The sequence below is a fragment of the Mandrillus leucophaeus genome, unplaced genomic scaffold (assembly GCF_000951045.1).
Source record: "Mandrillus leucophaeus isolate KB7577 unplaced genomic scaffold, Mleu.le_1.0 Scaffold967, whole genome shotgun sequence".
Lineage (NCBI taxonomy): Eukaryota > Metazoa > Chordata > Mammalia > Primates > Cercopithecidae > Mandrillus > Mandrillus leucophaeus.
The window spans coordinates 409,679-437,661 of NW_012110552.1; the positions used below are offsets into that span (position 1 = coordinate 409,679).

The window sequence follows — 27,983 nt, forward strand, 5'->3', positions numbered from 1 at the left end:
CTCTGCGTATATCAAATGCAACCAACTGACGCCAGTGAAGGAGGGGAAAGAGGAACACGGCTCACTTTATAACCGCACACTGCACAATGAATCTGAAGTCCATTCATGGGTGAACTTGTGGGAATTCATTTGATATCATCTGCCGTCCATTTTGCTCTCAAAATAGGTACAAGGAAATGTTTTAAAGTAAGTTTTAATTCTAAAGGAGAAGATAAGTCGTCTAGCTTTTAGCTAAATCTTGTGACAGATTTTCCAATATTCCAATGATTGACTTCCAGTTCACTTAAGATGAAAGAAATAGTTTGTCCCACTTAAAGCTTAACATGTATTTGTAACCACAATTTAGTTATAAAACAGGTTCTCTCTCTGAGATACTTCTGTGGATACTATTGTTTATATCAGGTAGTTTATCGTCAGAATTTAGAGCACGTTGTTATGTACCAGTTTGCTTATGCCTCAACTGACCTCTGGGAAGAAGTAAGTATTATCACATTTATATACAGGAATCTAGGCACAGGGACATTCCATTATGGTGAGACAGTTGTTGCACAATCATTAACAATAAAGGCTCTGGAGCCAAATTTCCAGGGTTTCGTTCCGGTTTAATCCCTTAGTATGCTGTGTGACCTTGATCAAGTTATCTAACCTCTCTGGATTTTTAACTTTTTTATCCAAAAAAGTTAGTGACATTAGTATTGCTGCAAAGAGCAAAGGAGATAATCTTCTTAAACTAGTTGGAATAATGCTGGTGCTCTTCTTATAATGGACTTGCCTGTGAACAGAAAACAAGAAGTCTTATGCTTTAAAGCACCTGGGCAGTCCTTCTTCTGCAGATGCAGACTCACAGGTATCATCATCCTGTGAGTAATTAAGGATAATTATATAAAAGATTCATGTAAAAAGTAATTAAATTCTCACATCAAATCACACAAGCTACTTTATATGCGACAGTTTAACAGTCTACGAGTAGGCAATCACTCACTGGGTATGTTATTAAATTTTTTTTAAGATAAAAATATGTGCTTTATTGTAAAAGCTGAGGAAGTTAAGGAAAAGTGACTGGAGACTTAAATGGTATAATTGTAGGTAAGTACTTTCAAGAGGTAAATGCTGGGATATCTGTACGGTCTTCATAATACACCATAATATATTATTGAAGTACCATCTGGCAGACTGAATTGTTGTTGAAATGAGGAATGCCAGGCATCATTTCACCACCTCTGACATGCTGTGAAGTCAGTACAGGTTAAACTTTACTAAATGTGGTAGTGTCCATTAGCACAGTTAGGAATGCAAAGGCAGGGAAAATAAGGTTGTAAAGTTAGTACTTGCAGTAGAGTAACCACTATTGAAAAAAATATGAGTTACTAGGAAGCTGTTGTTTCAGTAGTGGCTGAAGGCCAGACTTCCCAGGGTTTAAAACCCAGCCCCATCAGTTATCAACTGTAGATCTTCAGCAAGTTGCTTAACATTATTTGTTTGTTCGTTTGTTTATTGAGAAGGAGTCTCTCTCTGTAGCCAGGCTGGAGTGCAATGGCGCGATCTCGGCTCACTGCAAACTCCACCTCCTGGGTTCAAGCAATTCTCATGCCTCAGCCTCCTGAGTAGCTGGGATTACAGGTGCCCACTACCATGCCCTGCTAATTTTTGTATTTTTACTAGAGACAGGGTTTCACCATGCTGGCCAGGATGATCTCGATCTCTTGACCTCGGAGTCCACCTGCCTCAGCCTCTCAAAGTGCTGGGATTGCTTAACATTCTTGGGTCCTAGTTTCTTCATTTGAAAAGTGGACACATTGATAGTGCCTGTCTCATAACGCAGTGGTGAGGTTTAAATGAGTTGGTCTATATTTAGTGTTTAAAGAAGTTGCCTGATATACAGTAAGTACTAAAAAAAAAAAAAAAAAGTAACAATGATCATTTTTACAAAATGCTCTGTAGGTAATGTCATATTCTATGTATGTTAATAATAAAGGGACTGATGAAAAAACTTCATTTTTTCATATAGTTTAGGTAGCATGTCTTCCAGGTTGAGTAAGAGTCAGTCAAACAAACAGGAAACAAAGTCACTGAGGAGAGAAACAGCGTGAGTGGATATTCAATGCAAGATGATGATTTGACCACATCTAGGTTTTAGAAAGATACCCGTTAGCACCAGAGACTATGACTTGGAGGGGAAAAATATGAGTGGTAGAAAGACCAGTAAAGATGCAACTGGAATATTTCAGCCTAGAGATTATGAGGATCTGGTTATGAGAAATTACTAGTATACTAATAATAAGATAATAGCATGAGTGTGAAAGTCTGTATGGATGCAGTATGGACAGGACTTAGTATAGAATATAGGAATGGAAGGAGAGGGAAATTCAATATCAAACCCCAAGAGGCAGGCAATAAAAGTAATTCCAAAGCCATTTCAGAATGATTAGGATCTGTAACAGAATTAGCATCAAAGCAGAGCTGTCCTCGGGGCTACTTTGAAGAAGAAAACATGAGAATAGTCATGTGATCGTTTATATCTGGAATGCTTGCCAAATAAAACTGGTCTCAATAAACACTAAAAATTACTATAATCCTTTTGGAAAATAAATTAATGGTACATATAAAAAGTCATAAAATTGTTCATAATCTAACTAGAGTTTTTCTTCTAATAAATTATCTCAATGAGTTTACAATGAGGGTACAAAGAGCGGCATACACAAAGATGCAATTTGGTAATTACTAATGATAGGGAAAATGTCTGTGTAGTCTGGATGTCCATTTAGACTAAATGGGTATGTAGTATGTCAACTTCATTGAATGTGATACGGACAGTAAAAATTAATATTTTAATAACTCCTACCAATTATTGAGTTCAATATATTAGACACTTTATTTTATCCATCCATCTCAATACACCACAGCACAAATTGTCATCTCCATTTTAAAAGGAAAGAAAATAGCTGCAGAAAATTAAGAAAATTTTCCAAGCTCTCCCAGCTTATGAGTGGCAAAGACTCAGGAGATACTGCCTAGGGATAGATTGTATTAAGGGAGTTAGGGTCAATTGTGTGTATTCGTGGTTGTAAGAAGTTCCCAGCCTCTGCTTCCACAGATAGGAAATAACAGAACATAGATTCAGACTCAGATCGGGTTTACTTGACTACAAAAACTGTGTTCTGAACATCCGGCTCACAAACTATTGTTTAAATGACAAAAGTTGAAAATCATGCCCAGTGTCTGATTTCAAATGTAAATATGTACACCTTAAAAGGCAGATTAAAGAAGAATACGTGAGAAATGAAAACTGCTGTGTTTTGCAAGTTTTAAACATTTCCTTATTGTTGCAATTTGGTGTTACAAAAACAGAGCATTTAAAAACAAGAGGATATTAAGGTTAAGAAAAAAATGAAAATCATATGAGAATACTTACATATTTTATAGTATACCGCACACACTCAAATCTTTTGCTGACACCTTGAACTGTCAGTATATTTTTGAAAATCAATCAGAATATTTATCGAATATCTCCTATTTGCTTAGGAATAAATCTGAAATATCCCTTCAACCACTTGTGAATTGGTTCTAAAAGCAAAACTATAAAAACAATTAAAAAAATACAAAGCATGTGTTAGACATCCTAATATTGTTTTGTTATTACTAAATCCATTTGGATTCTACTGTAGGTTTTTCATGACCTTACTTTTATTTTTCATGAATTTGCTTATAATAGAATATGACTTTTTATTTCTTAATTAAATTCTAATAATGAAATTTCTTAATTCAAATTTAAAAAATGCTCTTCTTTATGTTTCATTACTCAGCCTGTCTTCCATGCTATATACTACAAATTCAAACAAATTTAATTCTCTGAAGCTGATTCTCTGAAAAACCTATATACAGAATTAAACAAATATTAATTAGAAACACTTGTTTAGAAGTGAGTCGCATGGCCAGGATCAGCTATATTTGAACTTTTACAATATATGAGAATTAAACTTGCATTGTGTGGGTGTGTTTAAAATAGTTATGTAAAAAAAAAAAAAATGCTAAAAATTCCGAGACATTAGAAGGTATCCTTCAAGCGTCAGGATTCCCAGGTTTGGATCCTAGCTTTGCCTTTTAAGACCTGGCAAAAAATTACTCATCTTCCCAAAGCACTCATTCACACATTCCTTATTTGTAAAATTGGGGATATAAATTTTGCTTTTTCCCAGATATGTTGTGAAGCTTAAGTACTTGTATGTGTTAGGTATATACTGAATTATATCTGGTAAATGAAAATATTAGCTGTTATCGCTAAATCTAAAAGTAAAAGGCTTAGCATTTCTACTCCTATGATATGTTCTTAAATTTCCACAATTTCCCCTAAATGCTCAGCTATGCTTCAGCCAAAATCTTAACGGAAAGAAAACAGCCATAAATTTAGTCCTGCACTCAAATCAGGCGATCTTCGCCAGCTAGATGGAACATTTACAATAGTGTTTGGCTGGCATTTGGTACTTTTAATGTAACAACTTAAAGCTTAAAAGTTATGAAAATATTCAAGTGTTTCTAAAAAGTCAGCTTTTTTCGAGTAAAAAAATACATGCACTCACTTTTTTTTTTTCAAATTATTTTGTTTGTCTGAATTACAATACGATCTGCCTGAATTTGAGAGGGAGATCCATTTTAGGCAATGTTCTTATGTTCTTTTGAATCAGCAGACTTTATGTAATAATTTAATTTCATTTAAAATTGTTATTTAAATGGAATGTCTGCACCTTTTTCCACACTAAAGAGATACAGTACATGTGTTGTGGGTGGTATGTGTATATGTGTGTGAGGGAAGGGAGAGAGGAAAGATAAAATGAGAGAGGGAGGACTAAATTTATGGCAGAGTTGTGTTCCCTTATGCTACCCTATAGCAAGTGGCACAAAGTAATGTAATTGCCTCTATTCTCCTGTAGACTATAAGGCGAATGAGACTAGAGATCAGTTCCTTCCTCAACACTGAACATAGTGCCTTGCACATACGGAACATAATTAGATTAATATATTTTTGAATAAATGTATACAAGGCAAAAAAAAATTTTTTTAATAGGAAATAAAAGAAGAAATGAGAACGGGGGAGGGAGTTTTTGTATTACTGAGTAAAACAGTAGACCAGCCTTAAAGAGAGTGTCTACAAATGGATGTGATAAGATTGCTAATGACTTATGAATAAGAATAAAAAATGGCCACTCCTTGCTTTATTGGATTCTTGTTTATTCTAATTGGATGAAGAAATGGATAGGTAAGTACTCACCTGATCATCAATCCTGAATCACATATTAGATTTCTGGTGAAATTCCAGATAATATAGAAAAATAAAAATATTTATCTTGGTGATATTGGATTATGTAAAACTGTGGAACCAGAGAGTTGTGAAAACACTAAGGACCAGATTCATAAATGCCCTTAGAGTAAATCCATCATGGAAGTTATCGTTTTTACTACAATTTTCTATAGGGAGATTATTTGAGGATCATACTCCTTTGAAGTACATGTGATTTATGTTTGCAGGGCAGAGAGATTTTTCCTCTTGACATTTTTGAGGAAACCACTGTTCTGCCAAATAGTTTCTTATTCCCACCCTTTTTATGAAGTGGCAACACCCCACCCTTTTTATGAAGTGGCAACACAAAAAAATTCTCAGAATCGTTAGATACTGATATGATCAAATTGAACAAAAATATATATTCTGTGGAAGCTCTTCCATAGTAACTGAACATCTCATGTTTGTTTGGCATTGATTGTCACGTTTTTGTTTCTGCCTGCTTATTGTCAGGAAATCTTTGAAAAGTTTCAAGAGATACAGCAAGCAAACTTCTGTAATTGACTTGGCACAGGGTATTCCTCTGGTATGTAATCCAAAATCAATGATCAATGTTTTAATAGGATTTTTTAGAATTAATTTTTCCAATTTCAATTTATCATCATCACCTTTATCGAAAATTAAACTTTATGGGTAGCTAAGGTATTCTATATTTAAAAAAACAGTTACAGTTTTCAACAATTGCTTCTTAATAAAAGAATAGTAATAATAATACTTGTCTCTGACATTTTATAGCATGTTTTATATATCTAAAACTTTTTTCAACATTAATTATTTCTCAGTCCTTTCCTGTGAGATTAAAGAACTCAGAGAGGCTAAATGTCTACAAAGATTACTTCCCGTATGTATTTGTTATGTCTAAAGCTCATATTTGATATCAAGCCTGGACTAAAGAACTGGCTGGAACCAGAGACTATCTAAAAGAGCCTAACAATACAAAATAGGCAGATGCAATTAGCCTATGGCTGGCATTGTGATTAGTTGGACACACCAGTTAGAAACCTAGAATATGGCTCCTACTACTTTCTAAATGCCCCAAAGACATGAAAAGCTATTTTTATGTGATACTACAGTCTCTTTTATATGTGTTTCACTTGTCACGGTAGTGATTTGTGGAAGAGGCTTTCCAATCCCCATTGTTGCTGACAATTTTTGGAGTACAGTAGGGCTTACTTAGCACAGGAAATAATTGTGAGCTGTTGCATTTATTGTTAATATTATTAGATTTTGCTGATCCTGGTTGCCAACTAATTCTTTCAAGTACTATGGAGGAATACAACATAACACCATGAAAGTAAGATTAAGATGTTAACTTTTTTGAGCACCTACCACGTGCTATATCCCATTTAATACTGAATAACTTGATGATGTAGACATTATTAGCCCCAGTTTATAGATCAAGAAACTTAAGCATGCCTCCTGACTTTAGCTTATAGTCTAGTTGGAGATACACCACACAGTACAATGAAATTTGTTATCTATATTTTGGGGAAAATTTAGGATTTTCTCAGTAGCTTAAAGAAACAGTGGAATCTTCAAATTGCAGATGATTATACTAATAATATTATGAACAGAAAATATTTGTAGCTATTTCATGTATAATATTTTTCCTACATTTTCTTCCTTACAACTGTGGAGGCAGTGGCTTTCATTTCAGAAGGAGAGGGTAAATATAGCTGAGGACAAAGAAGTTATTGCTCAGGCTTGAATTTCAAAATAGAGAGTTTAATGTCATTCTCTGACACAATAGTCAGAAAGCCAAACACTTGCTGAGAGATTTTTCTTGAAATTTCAAAAGCTGTACATTATGTATCAAGCTAGGAGAAATAGGGATAGATTGTGATTATTAGCCACAGACTACAAAAGAGTGGTTGATGTAGTATCTGATTTCCCACCCCAAGGGAAACAAGTGTTTCACCATCTAGAAAGAGAGAGTGATTCAAAGTGAGTCAAACTATATTATGAATCCCGGTGGATGCCTAATAACAGGCCCATCACTAGGATTAAAAGTTCAAGGTGGGTATGGCAGAAACATCCAAATATTAATACCTTTAATAGCATCTCTTATTCAAGTTTGTGCTCCTCTTCCCAAAATATAACTCTGGAAGTCTACAAACCTCTAAGAACATCTCAGATCTACAATTGGTCTGAGCAACAAAGTATCAATTTAGAGACTAAGGGAGATCTCTACAGACATGGGCCAGAGGACCCACTCCCCAGTGGATTCTTCATACCCTAGTGAGACATGAACGCGTCTGAGCTAAGTGTTTCTGACGTGAGCGTGAAGTGCTGAAAGGGTGGAAGGATTTGAAAGGATGGAACATTCAGATAAGAACATAAAGTACTTGAGTGATTAGTAGTCCTGGGGGATGTACAGAAATTTTAAAGACAGTTTCAGTGACTGCAGTTGATCCACTAGTTGGACACCTCAGCGGAGGCCAGAGACAGCAGAGGCAGAGGATGGCACAGGGAATAAGTACCACTCCCACAGCATGTCTCTCTCTCTCACACACACAGACCTACACACACACACATGCCTACCCTTTTTATGAAGTGTCAACACAACAAAATTCTCAGAAACCTTAGATATTGACATGAACAAATTGAACTAAAAATGTATATTACATCCCACGTGCACACACACACACACACGCACACACACAGAACCCAGCAGAAGCAGCAGTACCAATTGCATAGGGAAGAAGGAAAGAAGAACATACTGGCTCAGACGAAGCAACTTGATAAGTTTGTCAAGGAAACATACATTTAACAAGTACAGAAATTAGGCCTTGTTAAATACCTTAATATCAGTTACAGATTTTTTAAAGTTATATTTTGTCACATCAGAGTTTGTGACAATGACCATAAATTTAAATCTACTAAACTATAAATTAAAAACCTCGACTTTAATAGTTTATAAAATATTTCCATTTATTTATCTCATTTGATTCTTATGAGCAAATGGTAAGATAGATATTAATATTTTTTCTTCATACAGATGAAAGAAACAAGGCTTACAAAAATTATACGGCCTGTTTCAAATTTCCTCACTATTACTTGGCATGGGTAGAATCCATATTTAGGTTTTACAATGTCAAAACTCAAACTTTATCCACTATTTTGCATTTGTTTTATTTTATATTTATCTATTCAATTTATAAAACTAAATGCTTAATATATTATTTCATATAATTTAGAATATAGGCCTGATCACATTATGCCTGATAAAGTACAATGTGTCTATAGGTTAGTCATTAATTTCACATCTGGTTTATTCATTTTGTTGGCTATTCATTTATCCTTCAAATAAATATTTAATGAATAGATAACGTATGTTAAGAGCTAGGTATGCAAAAAAATAAGATGCCATTACTGATAAAATCATGGTCATCTTACTGAAAAAGAGACACATCAACAACTAAAATATAACATGATCAGTCTTACAGTAGAAATGTACGTAAATCACTTTCAAAACACAGAGGAAAAAAACGACTAACTTTTCCTGGGATGGAAGGAGGCAGAAGGTATAGAAAGCCTTCATGGAGAAAATGACATTTGGAACTACAATCTAAGGAATGAGTAGAAGGAATTTTTCAGTATTTCTGGCAAATAATAAGGCTTGGGCAAGACAGGGTATATTTTTAGAGCTCCTAATAGCTCAGTGTGGCCAGAATATTGAATGCACATAGAAGGGTGTATTAGTCCATTCTAACACTGCTATAAAGATACCTGAGACTGGGTAATTTATAAAGAAAGGGGTTTAATTGACTCACAGTTCCACACGGCTGGGAGGCCTCAGGAAACTTACAATCATGGAGGTAGGTGAAGGAGAAGCAAGGCATGTCTTACATGGCAGCAGGAGAGAGAGATAATAAAAGGGAAACTTCCAAACACTTTTAAAACCATCAGCTCTTCCAAGACCTATCACAAGAACTATCATGGCTCTCTCTCACTATTACAAGAACAGCATGGGGGAAACCAACCCCATGATCCAAATACCTTCCACCAGATGCCTCCCTCAACACATGGAGATAACAATTTGAGATGAGATGTGGTTGGAAACACAGAGCCAAACCGTATCAGAGGGTGAAGCAGAACCACTGTGTGAATATGTTATCCATATCAAAGAGCTGGGGGACAAGGAGTCAGTGATGGTTTAATCAGGAGAAGTGTCCTACGTAGACCTGTGTTTCACAAAATCTCAAGGTGGGAGGACCCCATAGAGGTGAGAGTAAAGGAAGAAAAGTCCAGAGGAAGTGAGGGATCAGTGAGGTCCATTCAGGGCCCAGTGGAATCAGGCAACAGGAGACATTAAAGAGTCCTGAACTGGGGAACTGTTGTGGGAACAATGACAGAAAAGGAAAATGAAAACTATTTAGGAATTGGAGACCATAAAATTAGAAGAAAAAGCGTATGCTCATAAGGGAAGAAAGAAGTAGAATATTTTAAGTTTGGATGAGTAAGTAATATAAAGACAAAGAGAAGGGATTGAAGAAGGAAGCCATTTCCTATCAAAAAGGAAAACACTCTGTTGTATTGTACCACATTTTGCTACTTGCATACTTACAAATATCCCAGGGGCACAACAGATATCTAGATATGCAAACATGTACAATATATTTCTTCAGTTAAGTATACTGAATGCAAGAGAATACCTCTACAAATGTCATTATTTAGATGTAGATGTGAAACAGCAAGAACATTTTGGGAGTTACTAGAGTCACTTGAATTCTATATTGTTCCTCAGAATTCGGAAAATAGAAAATCCAAAGTTTAACAATAAATGGAATTTCTTAGAATCTCAGCTTTTGTTGCTAAATAATCAACAAAGGGTAGTATTTTAAAGAATTAAGGCACAAATTTAAATAATACTCAAAATGCCTATAATAAACTTTGGTAAAATGCCTTTTTTACATCAATAGTTCAATTTTTAAAATTGACACTGATATCTATTCAGCTGAAAGATTTATTTCATTTTTCAATTATGATAATAATAAATAACAGTTATCAAAAGTTACTGGAATAATTTTAAGTAGATGGTATGTAGTACCTCACTGAATTCTCCCCCTAAATAATCTAATAGATTATTTAGGATCCCAGAAAAAGATAGAGGCCCTCAGCTGCTGGCCAGTCCCTACTGCACTCAGTCCCCCACCACACTGAAAATCTCCCCAACTCACAGTTTTCATGCCAGACACCCTGAAGACTGAAAGAGGCTTAGGGAGCCCCATTTTGCCATGTACCATCAAAAAAGTCATCTGTCTCCACCCGCCCCCAAATGAGAATTTTTTTAAGTCTAGAGGAAATTATTGGGAATCTTCTAAAAGGAAAATTAATTCTACAAAGAAGGCATTTACAAAGATTAGTTTGACAAATGGTGACAGACACTAAAGTCAGAGAGAACAATTACAATAATATTTAAGTTCTTACACATAGGGAAGGAAGGACAAGGAAAGAAAAGTCCTTTAAGTAGGTCAATATTTTAAATTGTCAAAAATTTAAATTAATTTTATTTCAGTATTTTGACTTATCCTCCAACATCTGGATGTAGTAAAGCTGGCTGACTATCAGACTAGCTCTTGATAATTTCACCATTTAACAACAGTAGATTTAAGTCTACAGTAAACCTCAATTCTTTACAGAGTCACAAAAATTTGTAGTCTCTCCATTTTAAGAATCACTTTTGTAAGCCAGATTTTTAGCAGCTGATTTCATCTGTGACATAAAAGAAGCAAAAGCAGTATCTTGTACAATGTTTAAGATAAACAACGGAACAGTTTGCTAATTAAACGTCTTACAAGAATATATTTCTTGGTAATAGTTTATGTAGTTCTTTCTGAACTCACCGGTGGCTGGCTGTGTCATTCTGACAGGGTCCGTGGCCCTCATTTAACAGGCTGCAAGTGTTTTATCACATGTTGTACTTCCAAGAAATGTTTACTGTGATAGCTCACAACTTATTCTTGACATCTGCAGACTCTTTCAAAGTATCTATTTTTGTGTTTATGGTGCCAATTAGTATTGGTATCATACACACTTACACATATGATGGAAATTATTTTCATAATGACACAATATGTAAATATATTACACTATGTGCAAGATATATACCATTTATCAACTTTTTAGAAGCTTTGAATTTCATCTAGCCTGATCTATGCAAATGGTAGAGGCATCTTTGGAAAGATTAGAATATTCTACAACACAGAATTCTCCTGATGTAATAAAACTTTCCTGGATTCTTCTAGCTCTTCAACAAAAGGAAAAGGTACCTTTTTGTCTATAAATTGTATATGCTTCCCTTTTGCTCCTTGAATTGGCAGAAAGATCTTTAATGACTATATATTTTCATTCTTTTGTTAAAAATCATATTTGCTCACAGAGTAAATATGGTAAGGATTACATAAAGAAAAATATATATATTATGCCTAGATGAGTTCCTCAAATAATAGTAGGTCCCCAATAAATATTAACTCCTTTCTTCTCCTTTTATTCCATTAGAATACAAATTCATTTTGAAGTAGTTTTGTAAAGGTTTGAGATAAAGCATTTCAAAATATCAGGAACATATAACTGTGTATCAGTCTAGCAGTTTACAATCAATGAACATGGATGGAACATTTTCTTTAATATTTTTCTATATGTACAGTGCCAAAAGAGAAGATGATAGTAGTGGCTTCCTCTAGAAAGTGATGACTGAGTTGAAATTTGAAGATAAAATAGTAGTTAACCAGATAAAAAGAGAAATGAATGAGAACAACACATGCAAAGGGCCTGAGGTGGCAGGAAACAAGGCCTTTCCTAGGCTGAAAGAACACTCACATTTGTGGACACCGAGGAAGTGAAGCTGGAGTGTAGATAATAGCTAGACTTACAGGAATCCATATGTTTTCCTATGAGGCACAGGTCTTTATTTCGGTCTTTATCTCAAAAGAAATTGCAAGGCAATAAATTGTTTTAATTGGGGAAGGGGTAAGATGGTTCAGTTTGTATATCTAAAGTATTATTTCTAAAGTGTTATTAAGGTAATAGTGTGTTAGATTGCTTTTCTTAATTAAAATTACTTAATCTTCACAATATTTATGTGAGATGGGTATTATGTTCACTTTAGGGATAAGTTATGATGTAGAGAGTTAAAATAACTTTTCTGAGGTCACCTAGCTAAAAAGTAACAGAAAACAAATCTAAATCCATATCTTTGGTATTACTGAAATTCAACTATGCATGCCACTAAACCACAGCTGTTGGCAAAACACAATTTTGAGAGGTATTTGATAAAATAAAATTTTGAAGGCCAGGGTAGCAGATGGCAAGGGGGTAACAGAAGTTAGGCAACAAAGAGTAGTAAAACTTCTAAGTCTTCTAAAATAGAAGACCCCCAAAATAACCTCAAATATTTTTATCTAATGGGATAACAGAGAAATAAAATTTAAGGAAATAATAATTCTTTCTACCTTTGCCTCTGAAACTATTTTTTGCTGATCAGCCTGGGGTTCACTTTCACAAAACTATAGCCAATGTCAACTGGATATTTAGGATGAGAGAAGTAAGCGATTCCAAGCATTGACAAGTACAAAACCAGCCATCCTAATGAGCCATATTCATCAAAATGAGTAAGTCTTTTCATCTGCTGCAGATTACCCTAGAGTTGTGTTTTTTCTCTGCCATTTTGCTTATTTAGCTGGGCACAGAAGATATTCATTAAGAGGCAGAACTGGCAGTCCCAAATACCTTTCTGTCTTGGAGAGGCCTTGCATACATACTGATAATTGGTGGGATGAAATGAACCCCTCAGAAAGTCTTTGTGTGGATAATATCACTCTTTGTCAATCAAAGAAAAAAAAATTGAGAGATAGTGCAATGCAGCCCTATTTGTACCCATAAAACAATTCAAATGACTTTGCTAAACCCCAAGTTTGTTGACAAATCTGTAGCTGAAAATAACAAATAATGCCTATATTTTTATATCGTTTCCCCAACTGGGGGCAAGTTATTTTTCTGTTAAAAAAAGAAGTGAGAAATTATAAAATAATTATGCATTGGCATAATAATTCTTGAACATAAAACATAGTCATTTTAAACACAGCAGTCTTACTTGTCTCTGTTTTATATACTGGAGTTCTTTGTAATATCTTAGTAGATAAAAGCAGTCCACAATTATAAAAATGTTTCAAAACCACTGACCTAGTGGTGACTGTGTTACCCTTGAAAGTAGGAGTACAACTAGTTTCCCCAAAACACCTAAGCAAGTAGCAACATAAATAATCTAATCTATTTACTTCTGAAGAATTTAATTAATTAGATATATTTCATATTTTCATGATTCCATTTAACAAAACAAAAAAATTTATTTGTAATAGTTAATTTAATAAATAATAGTTATAATCCAAAGTTTTAGATACAGTAGGTCTGAACAAAAATAAAATATATAATGTTTTGAGTATGAAAGGGAATTCCAGGCTTTATGAATTGATAGTTATCTCAAAAATGCTTAAGTATGTCCATTCCTAAATTATAAAATGCTCCATAAATCCTCCAGATATTATAAAAAAATAAAATTTTATTTTATAACTAAACTTCAATGCTTGAAAGATAAGAAACTGTTTAACCAAGCTAAAATTGATTTGTTTAGATATTAGATATTTAGATTAATATCTAAATTTTAATATGAATGTTATTTTTCCCCAAATGTCTTATAACTTAGGAAAATAGGGCAAAAATAATTTACTTGAGAAATTTGTAGGATGCATTTCAAGCTAATCAAAGAAGAAAAAATATCAAAACATACTCATAAGTACAACTGCATTAAACAGACTTGCATCCTGGCCAGGATACAAGAGCCAAGGAAGAGACCCAGGGAACTCAACAATTGGCATCCATTACTGCCATTCCTTTGGTGCCAGTCCACTCAGAGGCAGTTATGTTAAGAAGGAAAACACTGTCTTTCAAAGTATACGTGCTAAACTACTACCAAAGAAGTAGATAAAGATTTGGAATGAGCTGGAATTCCTGATGGCATCACTGAGCCACTTATACCAGATGGTTGCTTAACCATTTGTTCCCTTGCCATACCAGGTATGGTTATGTGACTTGTTTTGACCAGCGGAATGCAAATGGACCTAAAATATGCTATGTGTGAGCAGAAGCTTTCATTGAACTTCAGTTGGCCAGTTTGACCTCTTGCTTCTGTCCTCTACCAGGAAAACAGCACATCTGAGATGAAGGCTGCTCCTTCAGCTTGGATCCTGGAGTGAGAAGATTGGGTAAAGAGAGCTGAGTGGAGTTGTTGCTATCCCACAGGTCTGTAGGGGAGAAATGAATGTTTGTGGTGTAAGCCACTGAGATATTTTGAGATTAAAATTACCACTGCAAAAGCTAACTGGAAGAAAGGGTAAAATAAGTATCTTAGTTAAGCTACTAATCATTAATACTTCTTTTATTTCCAGCTAAATACACTCCTAGATGATGTATCCATGAGCAAAGGACTTTCATTCTACTTATTGGTGCACCCTCTGGGCAATAATCTACAGCATGTCTTAAATGACAGAACTCAGCTGTGAAAAATTTTGAAGATGAAGAGCTCTAGGATAAGGTACCACATATGGGACAAATTGCAAATGGGTGTAACCTTGCCCAGAGAATCCCACAACATGGATCCCTTGGTAGCACTGCAAGAGGCTAAGGAAGTGCTTGAGATGGGTGGCTTAAAACAAACTCTATCAATGGTTTACACTCTTCTACTCATCTTAGGAATCCAAGTATAAAAGGACCAGGAGTAAACTGCCCTTCTAAACCGTAAAGCATACTGAGTAAAGATGGAAGAAATTAGTATTTTCTTTTCATGCCAAAAAAATAATTAAAACAAAGCCAAGATAGCAACATAAGGTGAGTCACTCTAATGCATACCCAAATTTCATGTATTTAAAAACTTTTTTCTTAAAATGAAGCTTTAATTATTTTTCCCTATAGAAGTATTCATTTCCAGTAATTTTATTTAGTAATAAGTGTTTACATTTATAAGTTGATGCTTCTTCAATATGTCAGCGTTATTCAGTTTCCTTCATTCTGTCAATGTTCTAGTTACACATGAATAAATTAGTTCCCTCTTCAGATTCTCCAGTCAACAAATTGTACTTATATGTATTCAGTTTCTCATGCCAGAAATCTTGGAACATCCTTGATACCACACTTTCTTTCATTAGCCCTCACTACTATCAATTCAGCAATGAATCCAATACCTTCTACAAAGCTTATTTCACTTCCATCTACCTGTTCCCATTTCCACTACCAAAATTCTAGCCCAAGATAATTTACTGTCGAACTCACTGTAACATCTCCTAATTCATGAATCTCTATTTCCACTCTGACCTTCGTCTAAATAGAAGCTATGTAAACATAGGAGCCCGAGTAATCATTTAAAAATCTCAATCAGTTCACACCACTTTTGTGTTTATAAATGCTTAATGACTTTGCACAGAATGTAGGATAAACAACTTCAATTCCTAACCTGGTCAGTAAGTCCTTGGATGTCTGGCTCATGTCTGCCTCATATTATGCCAGTTTCCCTCTGCTCCCCATATCCAGTCACACTGGCCTCCTGCCAATCACATTGCCCTCCAATGTACCATCCTCTTCTGATTTAAAGTTTTGCATTTGCCATTTGCCCTGACTAGAATTCTCCTGTCCTCTTTCTTTGTCTGGCTAACTTCTATCATCTTAGAGGTTTTATTTCAATAGAAGTTCATCAAAGATGCTGCATCTCAGAACTTCAAAATATTCACTCCGAGTACCTTGGTCTTTCTCTTCTTAGCTTTTATCATAATTAATTTGTAATTATATATCCCTAGAATTATTATTTATTTAAAGTCTGTCTATACCATTAGACTGTAAACTCCATGAAATCAGAGACCAGGTATGTACTCAGCCGTGCCTAGCATGAGGCTTGGCACACAGTAAATATTTAGAATGAATGAATGCAGGCAGGCAAGAACTTAGTAAAATTTATTAAACAGAAAAAGTTGCAGATTCCAGTAGATACGATAGAGTTTTATTATAAAAATTCTCCCAATAATATACAGAATGAGAAAATATATTGCACCCTAGTTTCTTCGATTTGTTTCCAAATCCGAGGAGCTGTTCTTGAGTTGTACAAGAACAGTAGCTTAGTTCTTAGACTTCTGGTATATTAAAATATGCTTGTGCACAAAATTTCCAACTGAGAAAGTCAAAGTGCTTAAGACTTATAAAATTTTTTCAAATAGATTGATTTTTTATCTTTTAAATAATATATTTGTGTGTTAAATAATAACTTTGTTAAAAATTATATCTTTAATCAGTCATAAAATGTAATATATTTTAATATTACAATCCAAATTAGTGGCATACTTATTTCTGTAGTTGTGACACCATAAACTGGAAATCAGGATTCTACTTTTAATAGAATAGGATTCCACTTACACTTTGTCTCTCAAACTCAATAAATTCGAGAAAGAGGGAGTAGGTTATTCTCTATTAACAAACAACTCCCCAAATCCCAACATATCAATGCTTTATTTCTTTCTCACACCACATGTCAAATACATATGTGCCAAGAGGACTGCATTTACTGTAGTTGTTCATGGACCAGGATGATGGAGGCTCTATCATGACATGTACTTCCACAATTACTATATTAGGGAAAGAGCAGACAGTGCACTGGGTCATAAATACTCCTATTCAGGCCAGGTGCAGTGCCTCCTGACTGTAAGCCCCACACTTTGGGAGGCCAAGGCAGGAGGATTGCTTTAGCCCAGGAGTTTGATACCAGCATGGGCAACATGGCAAGATGCTGGTTCTACCAAAAAAAAAAAAAAAAAAAGCATCTATTCAAAAGAGACACTCCTTACCTTTTGTTCTGATTGCCTCAACCAAAGCAAGTCATATGGCTATGACTGGGAAGCAGAATCCTATGATATTCTCAGAAAGGAGGAGAAGAAGGAATTGAGGGATAATGGCTACAAGGTCATTTAGAGGCATTCAGAAGAATAAGTGGAACGATTCATTCATTGAAACATTCATTCACACAACATGCATCTTCTTCTGCACCAGGCTGTGAGCTAGTTTGCTTGGGATAAAATATCCAGTGAGTCTCTACATATATGCTGGGTTGGGAAACAGTCATTTTAATAATTATTTAAACAATGATACTGGGAATGAATGAATGGTCTGTATATTGAAGTATCCTAAAAATACCAATATAAAGTGACCTTTGTGTGATCACACAAATCACACAGTTTAAAGGTTTAATCTTTTTTATTTTTTAAAAAAAGTTAGGTGGAGAATGTAACCAAGGGATTCTGAAGTTTCATTAAACTATATTCATATTCAACTTAACGGTGATCTTTACTCAGTGTGAGGGTAAATTTCTCAGTCGACTCACATCCAGAAAAAGAGAATACAAAACCCGAGTAACACTTCAGGGTTTTTCTTTTTTTGTTACCTTCCTTTTTAATGTAAATACTAGAAGCTATCATATTACATTTTATTATGTTGATTCATTAAATTATAACTCTTGACGCCCAATAAAGTTTCTATTTTCTACACTAAAATATGCTATTTTTCCATTGTTAAGCAATAATATTAAACCATTAAGTGGCATTTAAAACAAGGAAGTATTCATCTATATTACCAGAACTAAAATACAACTTTTTTTCATGCATTTCTATTTTTTGCACATGATTATACAAAGAAATTCTACTAGGGAAGAGGGGGAAGGAGATTAATATTCCTTTATAGAAATTATGGATAAGTTTACCCTTTTTATATGGAACTTAAACATGCATAACAGTTCTAGTAGTTTCTTCTTGTACCAAAGTACAAAAGTACATCATCTTTGCATCCAGCCCCCCTGTGTTCACATCCCACATTGACGTCTACTGTGTTTGGGTTTCAGTGGCTTGCTTTTTGTCTGTAGGAAGTAAACCTTAGCTATAACGAGGCAGAAAAAGCAGGTAAACAAACAAAAAACGTCCATCCTCCTTATATTACATGTGTAAATAACCGCTCATTAAATAAAATTAGATAGTGCAAAAGATAAAACAGGTATTATTATGGAGTAATTGAAACCCTGGACTGCGAGAGGTTGACATCTTGTATTACTGTTAACACCTAGACTTAGGACATTGAGATTTTGTCATGTAAAATGGTGTGTGGGATTACACTCACAGATGCAGAAATATGTTCCGTTCTATCACACCCACGAGCCTCTGAACAGTACACTGAAAGCTGGCATGAATAAGAACCATTTTAAAAGGAAAAGCATAGCTAATGTGCTGATATGTGATGCATTAATTTAGTCATCATGGTGTTTCTTCAATTTAAAACATTATTTCCTTAATAAGGAGTTATGTTTTTTAAAAAGGATTATTAGATGGGACTGTGTAGGTATCTTGTTTAATCAAAACTTTTCTTTGTAAATATTTCTACATTTCATTGTTTACAACCCAAATACATATTTTAAGAGAATTATACCATAATTTCAAAAATGCTTTACAATCATTGCTAATACGGTTTGCTGGTGGGTTACAAAACATCTTGCCTTAAGTTTACCTGTAGTCAATGCTTCTAGATATGGTGGACTAAGAATTTTTGCATTAGAAAAAACATAAATGAAATGTTTATTTCAAGTTTGTCTTATAACAGAAGAACTATGTCGTAACAGATGTATAACCAGATATTTAGAAGAAGGAAGGATCTTACTATTTTAAAGGACCTTCCAAAGTAACTTTTTTTTTTTTTTTTTCAAACAGAGTCTCACTCTATCACCCAGCCTGGAGTACAGTAGTACGAACTCAATTCACTGCAACCTCTGCCTCCTAAGCTAAAGCAATCTTCCCACCTGAGCCTCCTGAGTAGCTGGGACTACAGATGAGCACCGCCACTCTTGGCTAATTTAAAAAAAAAATGTAGATACGACTTCTCATTATATTGCTCAGGTTGGTCTCATACTCCTGGACTCAAGCAATCTTCCCACCTCAACTTCCCAAAGTGCTGGATTACAGTCACCCAGCCCAAAATGTAGCTTAATAATGCAAAAAACTTCTCAGAAATGAGTCTGTTTTACAAATTCCAACTGTATTGTATTTTATATTCCTGATTAGAATGGTTTCCTAATTAATATTCGAAGTAATAGTTTATAGAAAGCCCTAACAGCACTTAAAATCCTTCTTGTTTTTTGGTGAGAAAACTCATTGGTTGATCCCTAATAAAATTAGCAAATTTAAAAGAGAATTCATATACTTAAAATGAATTGAACATTTCTTCATCATCCAACATTCATTTAGCTGGTATTATCCTAAAAAGATCAATGATTTAAAACGAACATTTTAATTTTAATATTTTAAGAAAGGATATAGTATCCAAATTTAGAATGCTTCAATATTAGTGAAAATTAATTCCACATTTCTTAAATAAAGATATCTTTTTAAAAATAGAATACTTAATAGATGTTAAATTTATAGCATGGGAGTTTGCCTAGACAGTCAAGTCAAAGTGGAGGATAGGGCAATTGTCCAAAATGCTTAAGCCAAATAAAAACTCAGGGCATAATTAAGGCCAAAAATTAAACTCAGATTGAAATTCAGGCCAAAAATTAAATGAAAAAGAAATGTTCTTTGGATGGTGTCATCAAATTGGCTAGATATATTAATTAGATCTATTGAATTAAGGTTCCTTTCTCTCTTCTACTTTGCTCGGGTATAAGAGACCCCAATAGTTCTAAGGGTGTGGTTTTACTGGCAGACAGTGGGAGCTCCAAGACCTGGTTTTATTGCTATGTCTCTCATTAACAGCTGGTGATCCTCAGCAAGAAAGTATACTTAGTGGGGTCTCAGTTTCCTCTTTTTATAAAATGAGACACTCTACATTCCTTTCCAGCTCTGAAGTGTTATAAACTCCTGAAATAGTAAGATTACAGCTATATCTGTGTGTGCATGTGTGTTGAGAAATAGAACAATTACAGCTGTGTGTGTATGTGTGTGGTGTGCCCAGTGTTCAACAATACGATATTACCCTAAGGACTTCGCTAATATTTAACACTCACTCTAAGTTTAACTAGGTATTTGATTTAATTACAATAGCTTTTATAATTGTCTTAAGAAATTAATCACACTTGATATAGGGAAGAAATTTTTGTCATGTCTTGAATTACACTGATCAGAATAGCACTGGATAGTAACCATTTAATATTATGAGTGCTCAAAATATGTGGTCCAAGGTATATCTCCATCCAACATGGCTCTGTAAGGTACCTACTGGTGGTAAAAACTACAGTGATGAAGGCCGGGCACGGTGGCTCAAGCCTGTAATCCCAGCACTTTGGGAGGCCGAGACGGGTGGATCACGAGGTGAAACCCCGTCTCTACTAAAAAATACAAAAAACTAGCCGGGCGAGGTGGCGGGCGCCTGTAGTCCCAGCTACTCGGGAGGCTGAGGCAGGAGAATGGCGTAACCCGGAAGGCGGAGCTTGCAGTGAGCTGAGATCCGGCCACTGCACTCCAGCCTGGACGACAGAGCGAGACTCCGTCTCAAAAAAACAAAAAACAAAAAACAAAAAACAAAAAAAACTACAGTGATGAATACTTTTGATGCAGAACACTTAAGTCGTTAGTATTTAGAAGTCTATTACTTGCAAGTTTTGATTGTTTTAGTTACACCATCTATGACACATTAATGCTTTAAGTTCAGCTGTCATATTTTAGCTTTGTGTCCATTACTTACCTTTTTAGTGCAACAAATGTCTTCATAATACTTAGGCACTATCTTAATAAAGTCCATTTCTTAACTTTTCTTCCATTATTGAATAAATTGACAATACAGCCAAGTATCTATAAAGTATTTTGCCACTACACCAAGAGTATTCTTTTTCAATGTAATAACATAAAATCCTGTAGTTTCTCAGTGACTTGTCTAACAGCTCTTTTCCAATTGTTTGTCCCACATTTTCCTCTGTTAGCTCTGTTTTCCTGCTTTTCACAGTACCATTTCTTTTTACCTATGAAAATTTCATGATGATAATGATAGTACTTATGCTATCGTTTTGTTTTTAAGGTCAGCTACCTCTTTCCTACAATTGAAATCAATAGTTTCTCACTTGTTCTCATACTACTTTACCTCTTGAGTATCACAACATTTAAGTATCTCCCTCATCTGACTCACCCCACCACACACACAAATATCCTACAGTTCCATTGTTTTTAACTTAAGCCATTTGTTATGATACTACCTTGGGTATACCTATCCCCTGGTGTTAAGTATGCTTTCAACCTTACTGAACTCCATGTACAGCAAAAATATCCTGGTACAACTGAAGAAACTGCATCTTTAAGAAGTCTATAAATGAATTCTTTAAACAATGTAAACAACTGCTCCATTGTTAAAATATTTAAACAGATCATGTCAATGTTAATAGACATTTCAATGCTTCATCCCTGACAACTACTATTCCTTTCACATGTATTGAAGTAAAATAATATTTTGTATAGAGATTTTAAGTAGTTTACTAAGCAGTGAATAATAAAATGAGAATGAGTGTACACAGGAAATCCTTTGGGTTATTAATGTATTTAATATTTTTCCCATGTCTTTGAATGACAAATGATAATGTTTCTATTATGATTAATAATTTAATTAGCATATATGATGCCTCCCCAGGGGCTTAATTATCAAGTGCATCATCATAGTTTCAAAATAGACATGACAGCTATTGACTCAAAATTTGCTTTATTGAAAATTTCCATAATGTACTTTTATATGACAGATTCTACTAGGTTATCAAATTTGTCATGAATGAATTATTCCAAGATAATAAGCAATAGTATTTTCTATACCTATGCTAAATAATAGTCAAAAAATGATAGGGTGTATTATTGTCAAATATGCAGCTTTGAAAAACTGACTCAAAATCTTAATTTTTCTTTGTACACCAGGAAAAACTTCTGTAATCTACAGATTTCAGTTATTTACCGAACTGCAATTTATGCCATGAAGGAGAGAGCACAGAATGGGGAAAAATGAACAGGGACCAAATCTGGGCTTAAATCTTGGCCCATCAGTTTCCATGTGGCATAGAATTGCCACTTGCTGTCTTTGAGTTTCAGTTTTCTAATCTTTACAACAGTGAGAATCATGCTTCCTATAGGATTATTTTGAAGTAAAGTACATGACTCATGGTAGGAGTTTAGCAAGTGGTAACTTATTATAATTATGGTTACAGTTCTGGTACTATGGTAGGGGAAGCAATGTGACAAGTGATACTCATAGATTTCTGAGCATATTCACTTTTTTGAGATAGGAAATAGACATATTTGGTTATTTAAATGGCATGCTTTTAATTACACCATTATATAATACACATAATTATACTATGCTATCACTAAACACAACCACACACACACACACATACCCCACACACACATTACTATAAAAAAACTAATCAGTACACAAATGTTTATACTTCACTCTTGTAAAATTTCCAAACCACATTTCATTGTACCCCTTTGTCTTATCTGGTACGTCCTACAGTTATAAAATGGTAATTATTGCCACCTGTATTTTATCTTGTTAAAAGAGACGTGTTACCTAAGACTACATATTACTTCTAGACGTACCTAAGTTTTTCTTACTCCTCTTTCACTATCTCAGGGTAATACTCTACAGTTGTTTCTATAAAAATATAAAATTATTTATAATGATTCAAACCTGAGTCACATAAATAACATGGTTAAAAGCCACATCAAGAAAAAATACTGTTGATTTGTGGCAACCATCATTCAAACATTGTTAATTTATAGTGTCACTTTTCATTTTGAGTTTTTATTGACAATTCACAAATCAATTTTTTAAAACATATGTGAAGCCTGTCTATGAATCTCCTTTTTTTGATTTAGGTATTTGATTTAATTACAACAGCTTATATAATTTGCTTTTTTTATTCTGTCAGAATAGAATACAATTTGTTTCATTATAGGTTTAAATTGCTATTTTATATTAAAATTTTATTTCTTAATATTGGAACATTGAGAACTCTCTATTGAAGACTAATATTGACTACTAAATTAATGAAATTCAGAGTGAAAACTTCAAGGTTCTCCAAAGAGCCTAGAGTCATCTCCAATGATATCTTTCCATGGCAATAAAAATTAGTTAATAGTAAGTCAGCTTGTCATAAACTAAGAGTCTGTTATATGTCACAGATTTGAATTAACATTCCCCTAAAGTCATCTTGCAAATTTACATGGCTTCAAAAAAGAATGTGGATGATACTCTGCAAAGCAGTCATTGTTATTAGAGACAATAAAATACACCAAATAATGTCTTTCAATGATAGTGTGGCTATTATAACTATTGTGTTCAACAGTATATATGTTTGAAATATTTTTTTCAAAAAACTATGAAATAATTTATGTGAAGAAAGAAAATGTAAGAAGAATCCATAAATAATTCAAATGATAATTTATCAATAATTGGTTACTCTTCGTGTAGTCTGTTAATCTGGATAAGAAATGAAGTTATAAATTAAATATATAAATCTGAAAATAAAATTTTAGTATCTATAAATGTAATTTTGATACATCAATTAAAACCTAACATCAATATTTTACCTGTTCTAAGAAGTGAATGTTTTAAAGTTGTGATTAACAAGATCAAGTTTTTGTATCAAATATTTAATCATGTACTATGTACTGAAATAAGAGAGATCTACGAGTACCTTTGGAATGAACATCATATAGATAATATAGTTTATCACTTTCATAAGCAATAACATTTCATAATATTAATTTATATTTTAGTGATTTTTTGAAATCCAAAGCAAACAAAAATGCAGACACACAAAAACACTGTAAGCTTATGTTCTGTATTTTATAAAGGAATTAGAAAAATTAAAAGCTTATACAAGAAAGTGGAATAAGAATTTAATTGAGAAAATGTTAATGCCAGCCTAAAGCTGCACTAAAATTCTGAATAAAATATGGCTACTGCAATTGGACCAGGTTTCTTTATGAAGTTGTTTCTAATTCTGAAGCTGCATATGTGCAGACACAAGTGATGTAGAATGTAAGTGTTGCCATGGTAAGTACACATTTTTTCTTGGATAGTCAATTTTTTCTTAAAAATGTATAAAGAACTCTCACCTTATAATAAGTCGTGAAAATTGACTGTTTTTCTTATCATTACTTATTAGTATGATGCAATGCAGCATAATACAGAAATAAACCATCTTTTAAAAACTTTAGCCTACTAAGATGAATTATAAAGCATTAAGTGAAAATGAAACAAGAAATCTCCAAGTCAGGTAACTCTAAATATTGGATCGTAAACAAGTTATATCTCCACTAAATTAATAAATCTTCTGTCCTCAGGACATTTTTCACAGGCCTGAGACACCTCAGAAGTCCAAACGCAATCGCTAAACACACCCCCAATATACTTTAGCCCTATGACTCTTAAGGAAAAATAAAATAATTCCTACATCCCTACTTTCTCATTTCCCCCCCCTGTGCGATCAATGATTTATAAAAAGTAAAGACTTAATTGCTTTACTGTCTTTTGTAAAAACAAACAAACAAACAAATAAAAAACACCTCGTGGTAGTTCCCTTAGAGTCCTGGAAGCCAACTCAAGGAAGCCTGGACGGAGGTGTGACACTTGGAATGGGGAGGTGGTGTAATCTGTTGTGAATCACAGCAGGTTCTGAAGTGCTGGAGAACCCACGTGTGCAGGGGCTGGAGAACTTTTCCACCGTCTCCCAGAGGAAATGTCTCATTTTAAAATAGGGGGCTGGCTGGAGCAAGGGGTGGGGGTGAAGGGTGGGCGATAAAAAAAAAAAAAAGAAAGAAAAGGCAGAGGCGAAGCTTTCAAACCGTTCACGCATATCTATCTGTGCTTATTTTCCCTCTATTTCGCCTCCGATCAACTTTATTGTTGTTATTATTATTATTATCATTTTCCTTCTATAGGAGGACTTAAGCAACCGGGATGCTGAGCATCTCATAGGCTCAGGCTGGAACAAAGAAAATCGAGTTCCTAATACTGTATCTCTCCCGTTGGAGGGATCACGTGTCCTGCTTTCGCTGGAATGCACTCTTCTCGCCCACGCTATAAAAATCTCTATTGTGCTTAGAAATTTCGCCTAGGTTAGAATATGCTCACATAAAATTGCTTTTCATCCATCAGGAGAGCCACATTTCTACATACACAGATACAAATCTATTTACCTGCTGACCCAGTTACCACTGCAGGTAAATTCGATGTGTTTAAAGAGTATCGGAAAAGTAATCAAGAAGAGCAGGTGGAGGGCCCCTGCGTCTTACCGATCCCCACCCCCATCGCTTTTTATTTATTTATTTTTTTGTAATTCCTTTTGAAGGAGAACTTCGAAAGGAACGTGGGAGTCGTAGATGGTTCCTTTCTGAAGCCAATTCCTGGGAGTTGTGAAAGTGACCCCGTCTCTTCTCTGCCTGGAGCTGTGCCCTCTCTCCCAACCCGCTCGCTTTGTGACTTGATGGGGAAGAGACAGTCAGGGAAGAGCGGGAGTAGAGGGCGGAGGCGGGTCCTTTATTCAGCCCTGATGGCCGAGAAGTAGTGTAAGGAAGCAATCTTGCAGCCATCTCCGTTATTATGAAGTCACACTATTTTAAAAGGCAATCTGTACAGTCCCCCAAACCCCCGCCCCCATTCTTGACTCTGCAAACAGTAAGATTAGAGACTACTGGTAGCCAATCTAATAGTCCACGAGCCAGGGTGCCATGATTACCTTAATGCTAATGTGCTTCCCTCCCTCTTTCCACGTCGAATCCGAAACACGTCCTGCATCCTTAATAACTCGGAGAGGAGGACGCAAGATCCTCAAGGGGACCCAGCGCTGGATTGGGAATAGGCAGGTTCACCAGCTTCTCGTGCCACACAAAGGAGATGTGTGGGTAGGAGTTGTCTAGCTGACAGGGAGGGAGGCAAGGTTCTCCCTGACTCCTAGGGAACGGGCTCCCCCACTTCTTTCCGTCCTCCAGTCTTTCATGCTCCTTCGTCCCCTCCATCCCCCCCAAACCCCACCCTTTCCCTTCAATCCCAATGGCATAAAAATCTTCTAATTGTATTTTTTTCAAACAGACATCGAGACACTGATACAACACCTTCCAAGATAGAGACAAGTGCGTCCTGCCACAAGTGTGTGTGAGTGTGAGTGTGAGTGTGTGTGTGTCACGATCAAACACGCGCTTCATCCCTCAGACACCTCTGGTGAAAAAGCTGACTGGAGATACCCAAGATAATAACGAGGAGCTAAACCTAATTTCAGCGGAACCAATGGTCCCAGCACCAGCGCCCAAAATTCACCTTTCCTTTTCGCAGTATGTAACCCTTTAAGGTCTCTTGCCAGCTCAAGCTACTCGGTGCTCCCATGCACCCGCCCAGTTAGCACCCCATTTCCAAACGCTCTGCAACCTACCACATCAGCGCCGCCTCCGCCGACCACCGCACGAGCAGCTTCCCGCGAGCGCCGAAGCCTCCCGCCCTGCCACCCCCGCCCCCGGCCGGCCTCTGGGGTCCCACACCTAGCGCGCCTACGGTCGCCGCGGCCGCACGCGGCTGGGCCGCCGCAGCACCCTCCGCCACTGAGCGAGCGTGCCTTACTTACATCGCCGGCGGGAGAAACTGCCCATGAGGTTTCGGAGAGCGTAGTTGTGCAGCTGCCAAGGGTTATTCCTTAAGTGTTCAGGGGTCCGCAGTGGAGTGGGCGCCAAGGTCCTCGGAGGAGGAGAAGAGGAGGGAAGGAGTAGAAGGTAGGAAGAACAGGAGATAGAGGGGAATCCAGGAAGGTGCCACGTTAGACCATGATGCCGGTGCCCTTCAGGTAGACGGCTGGAGAGCTTCCCGCGGGAAGGGGCCGAGGGGAAGCCCGAAGCGCCGGCGGGGGAGGCAGGAGCGCGTCCACTCCCCAGCCTCAGCCTGCCCAGCGCGCCGCGCTAGCAACCGCAGCAGCAGCGGCGGCGGCGGTGGCGGAGGCGCAGCTCCTTCCCCGCCCCCAGAAGGCTCCACAGACAATAAATCCTGGGCGGAGAAGAGACGAGCAGGAAAGGCGAATCCTGCACCCAACTCTGTAACGACCCCTGCCCGTTGCCGCGCCTGTGCAGGGCGAGGATCCCCAGGGGCCAGGGCGCAGCGGGCGTCTCGGAGGGACTGAGCGCTCCGCGGCTGCAGGAGGCGGTGGCGGTGGCCCGAGTGGGCGGCTGCAGGTCCCGCCGGCGAGAACCCGCTGCACAGGGGTTGGGTGTCCGTGGCTTCAAGCCCGGTGTTCACCTGGAGTAGGGTCCTCCTCGGTGCAGTGGCTCGGCGCACAGGTGCCAGGATTGGCAGGCGAGGAGGCGCCGCTCATGGCTCTTGGCTGTGTCTCCGCTCTCCCCGCCCCCTCTGTTTCTTCCCACCCCCTTTTCCGACTATACCAGCTGCAGCTGCTTCAAAGTGTGAAAAATGTCAAGGAGATTTTCCAATGATAGGAGGGGGTAACCATGTTCACAACCCTCGGTCCCTTTTTGAGATCCTCGCCTGTCCCTCTGACCTCTACTCGGGCTACCCCAAATTATAAGAAGAAAAATCCCAGTCCCGCACAGAATTG

At 36.2% G+C, this 27,983-nt stretch overlaps 1 protein-coding gene across 1 annotated transcript in view; it reads right to left on the reverse strand.

Annotated features, from left to right (window-relative positions):
- LOC105532540 (leucine-rich repeat-containing protein 7-like) overlaps nucleotides 1–27,744 on the reverse strand; it is a 335,660-nt gene extending 307,916 nt beyond the window's left edge. The window contains exon 1 of the mRNA XM_011970712.1: nucleotides 27,006–27,744. Coding sequence (XP_011826102.1) covers nucleotides 27,006–27,007 — 2 coding nt within the window. The 5' untranslated portion in view covers nucleotides 27,008–27,744. The remainder of the gene's footprint in view (nucleotides 1–27,005) is intronic.
- Nucleotides 27,745–27,983: the final 239 nt, after the last annotated feature.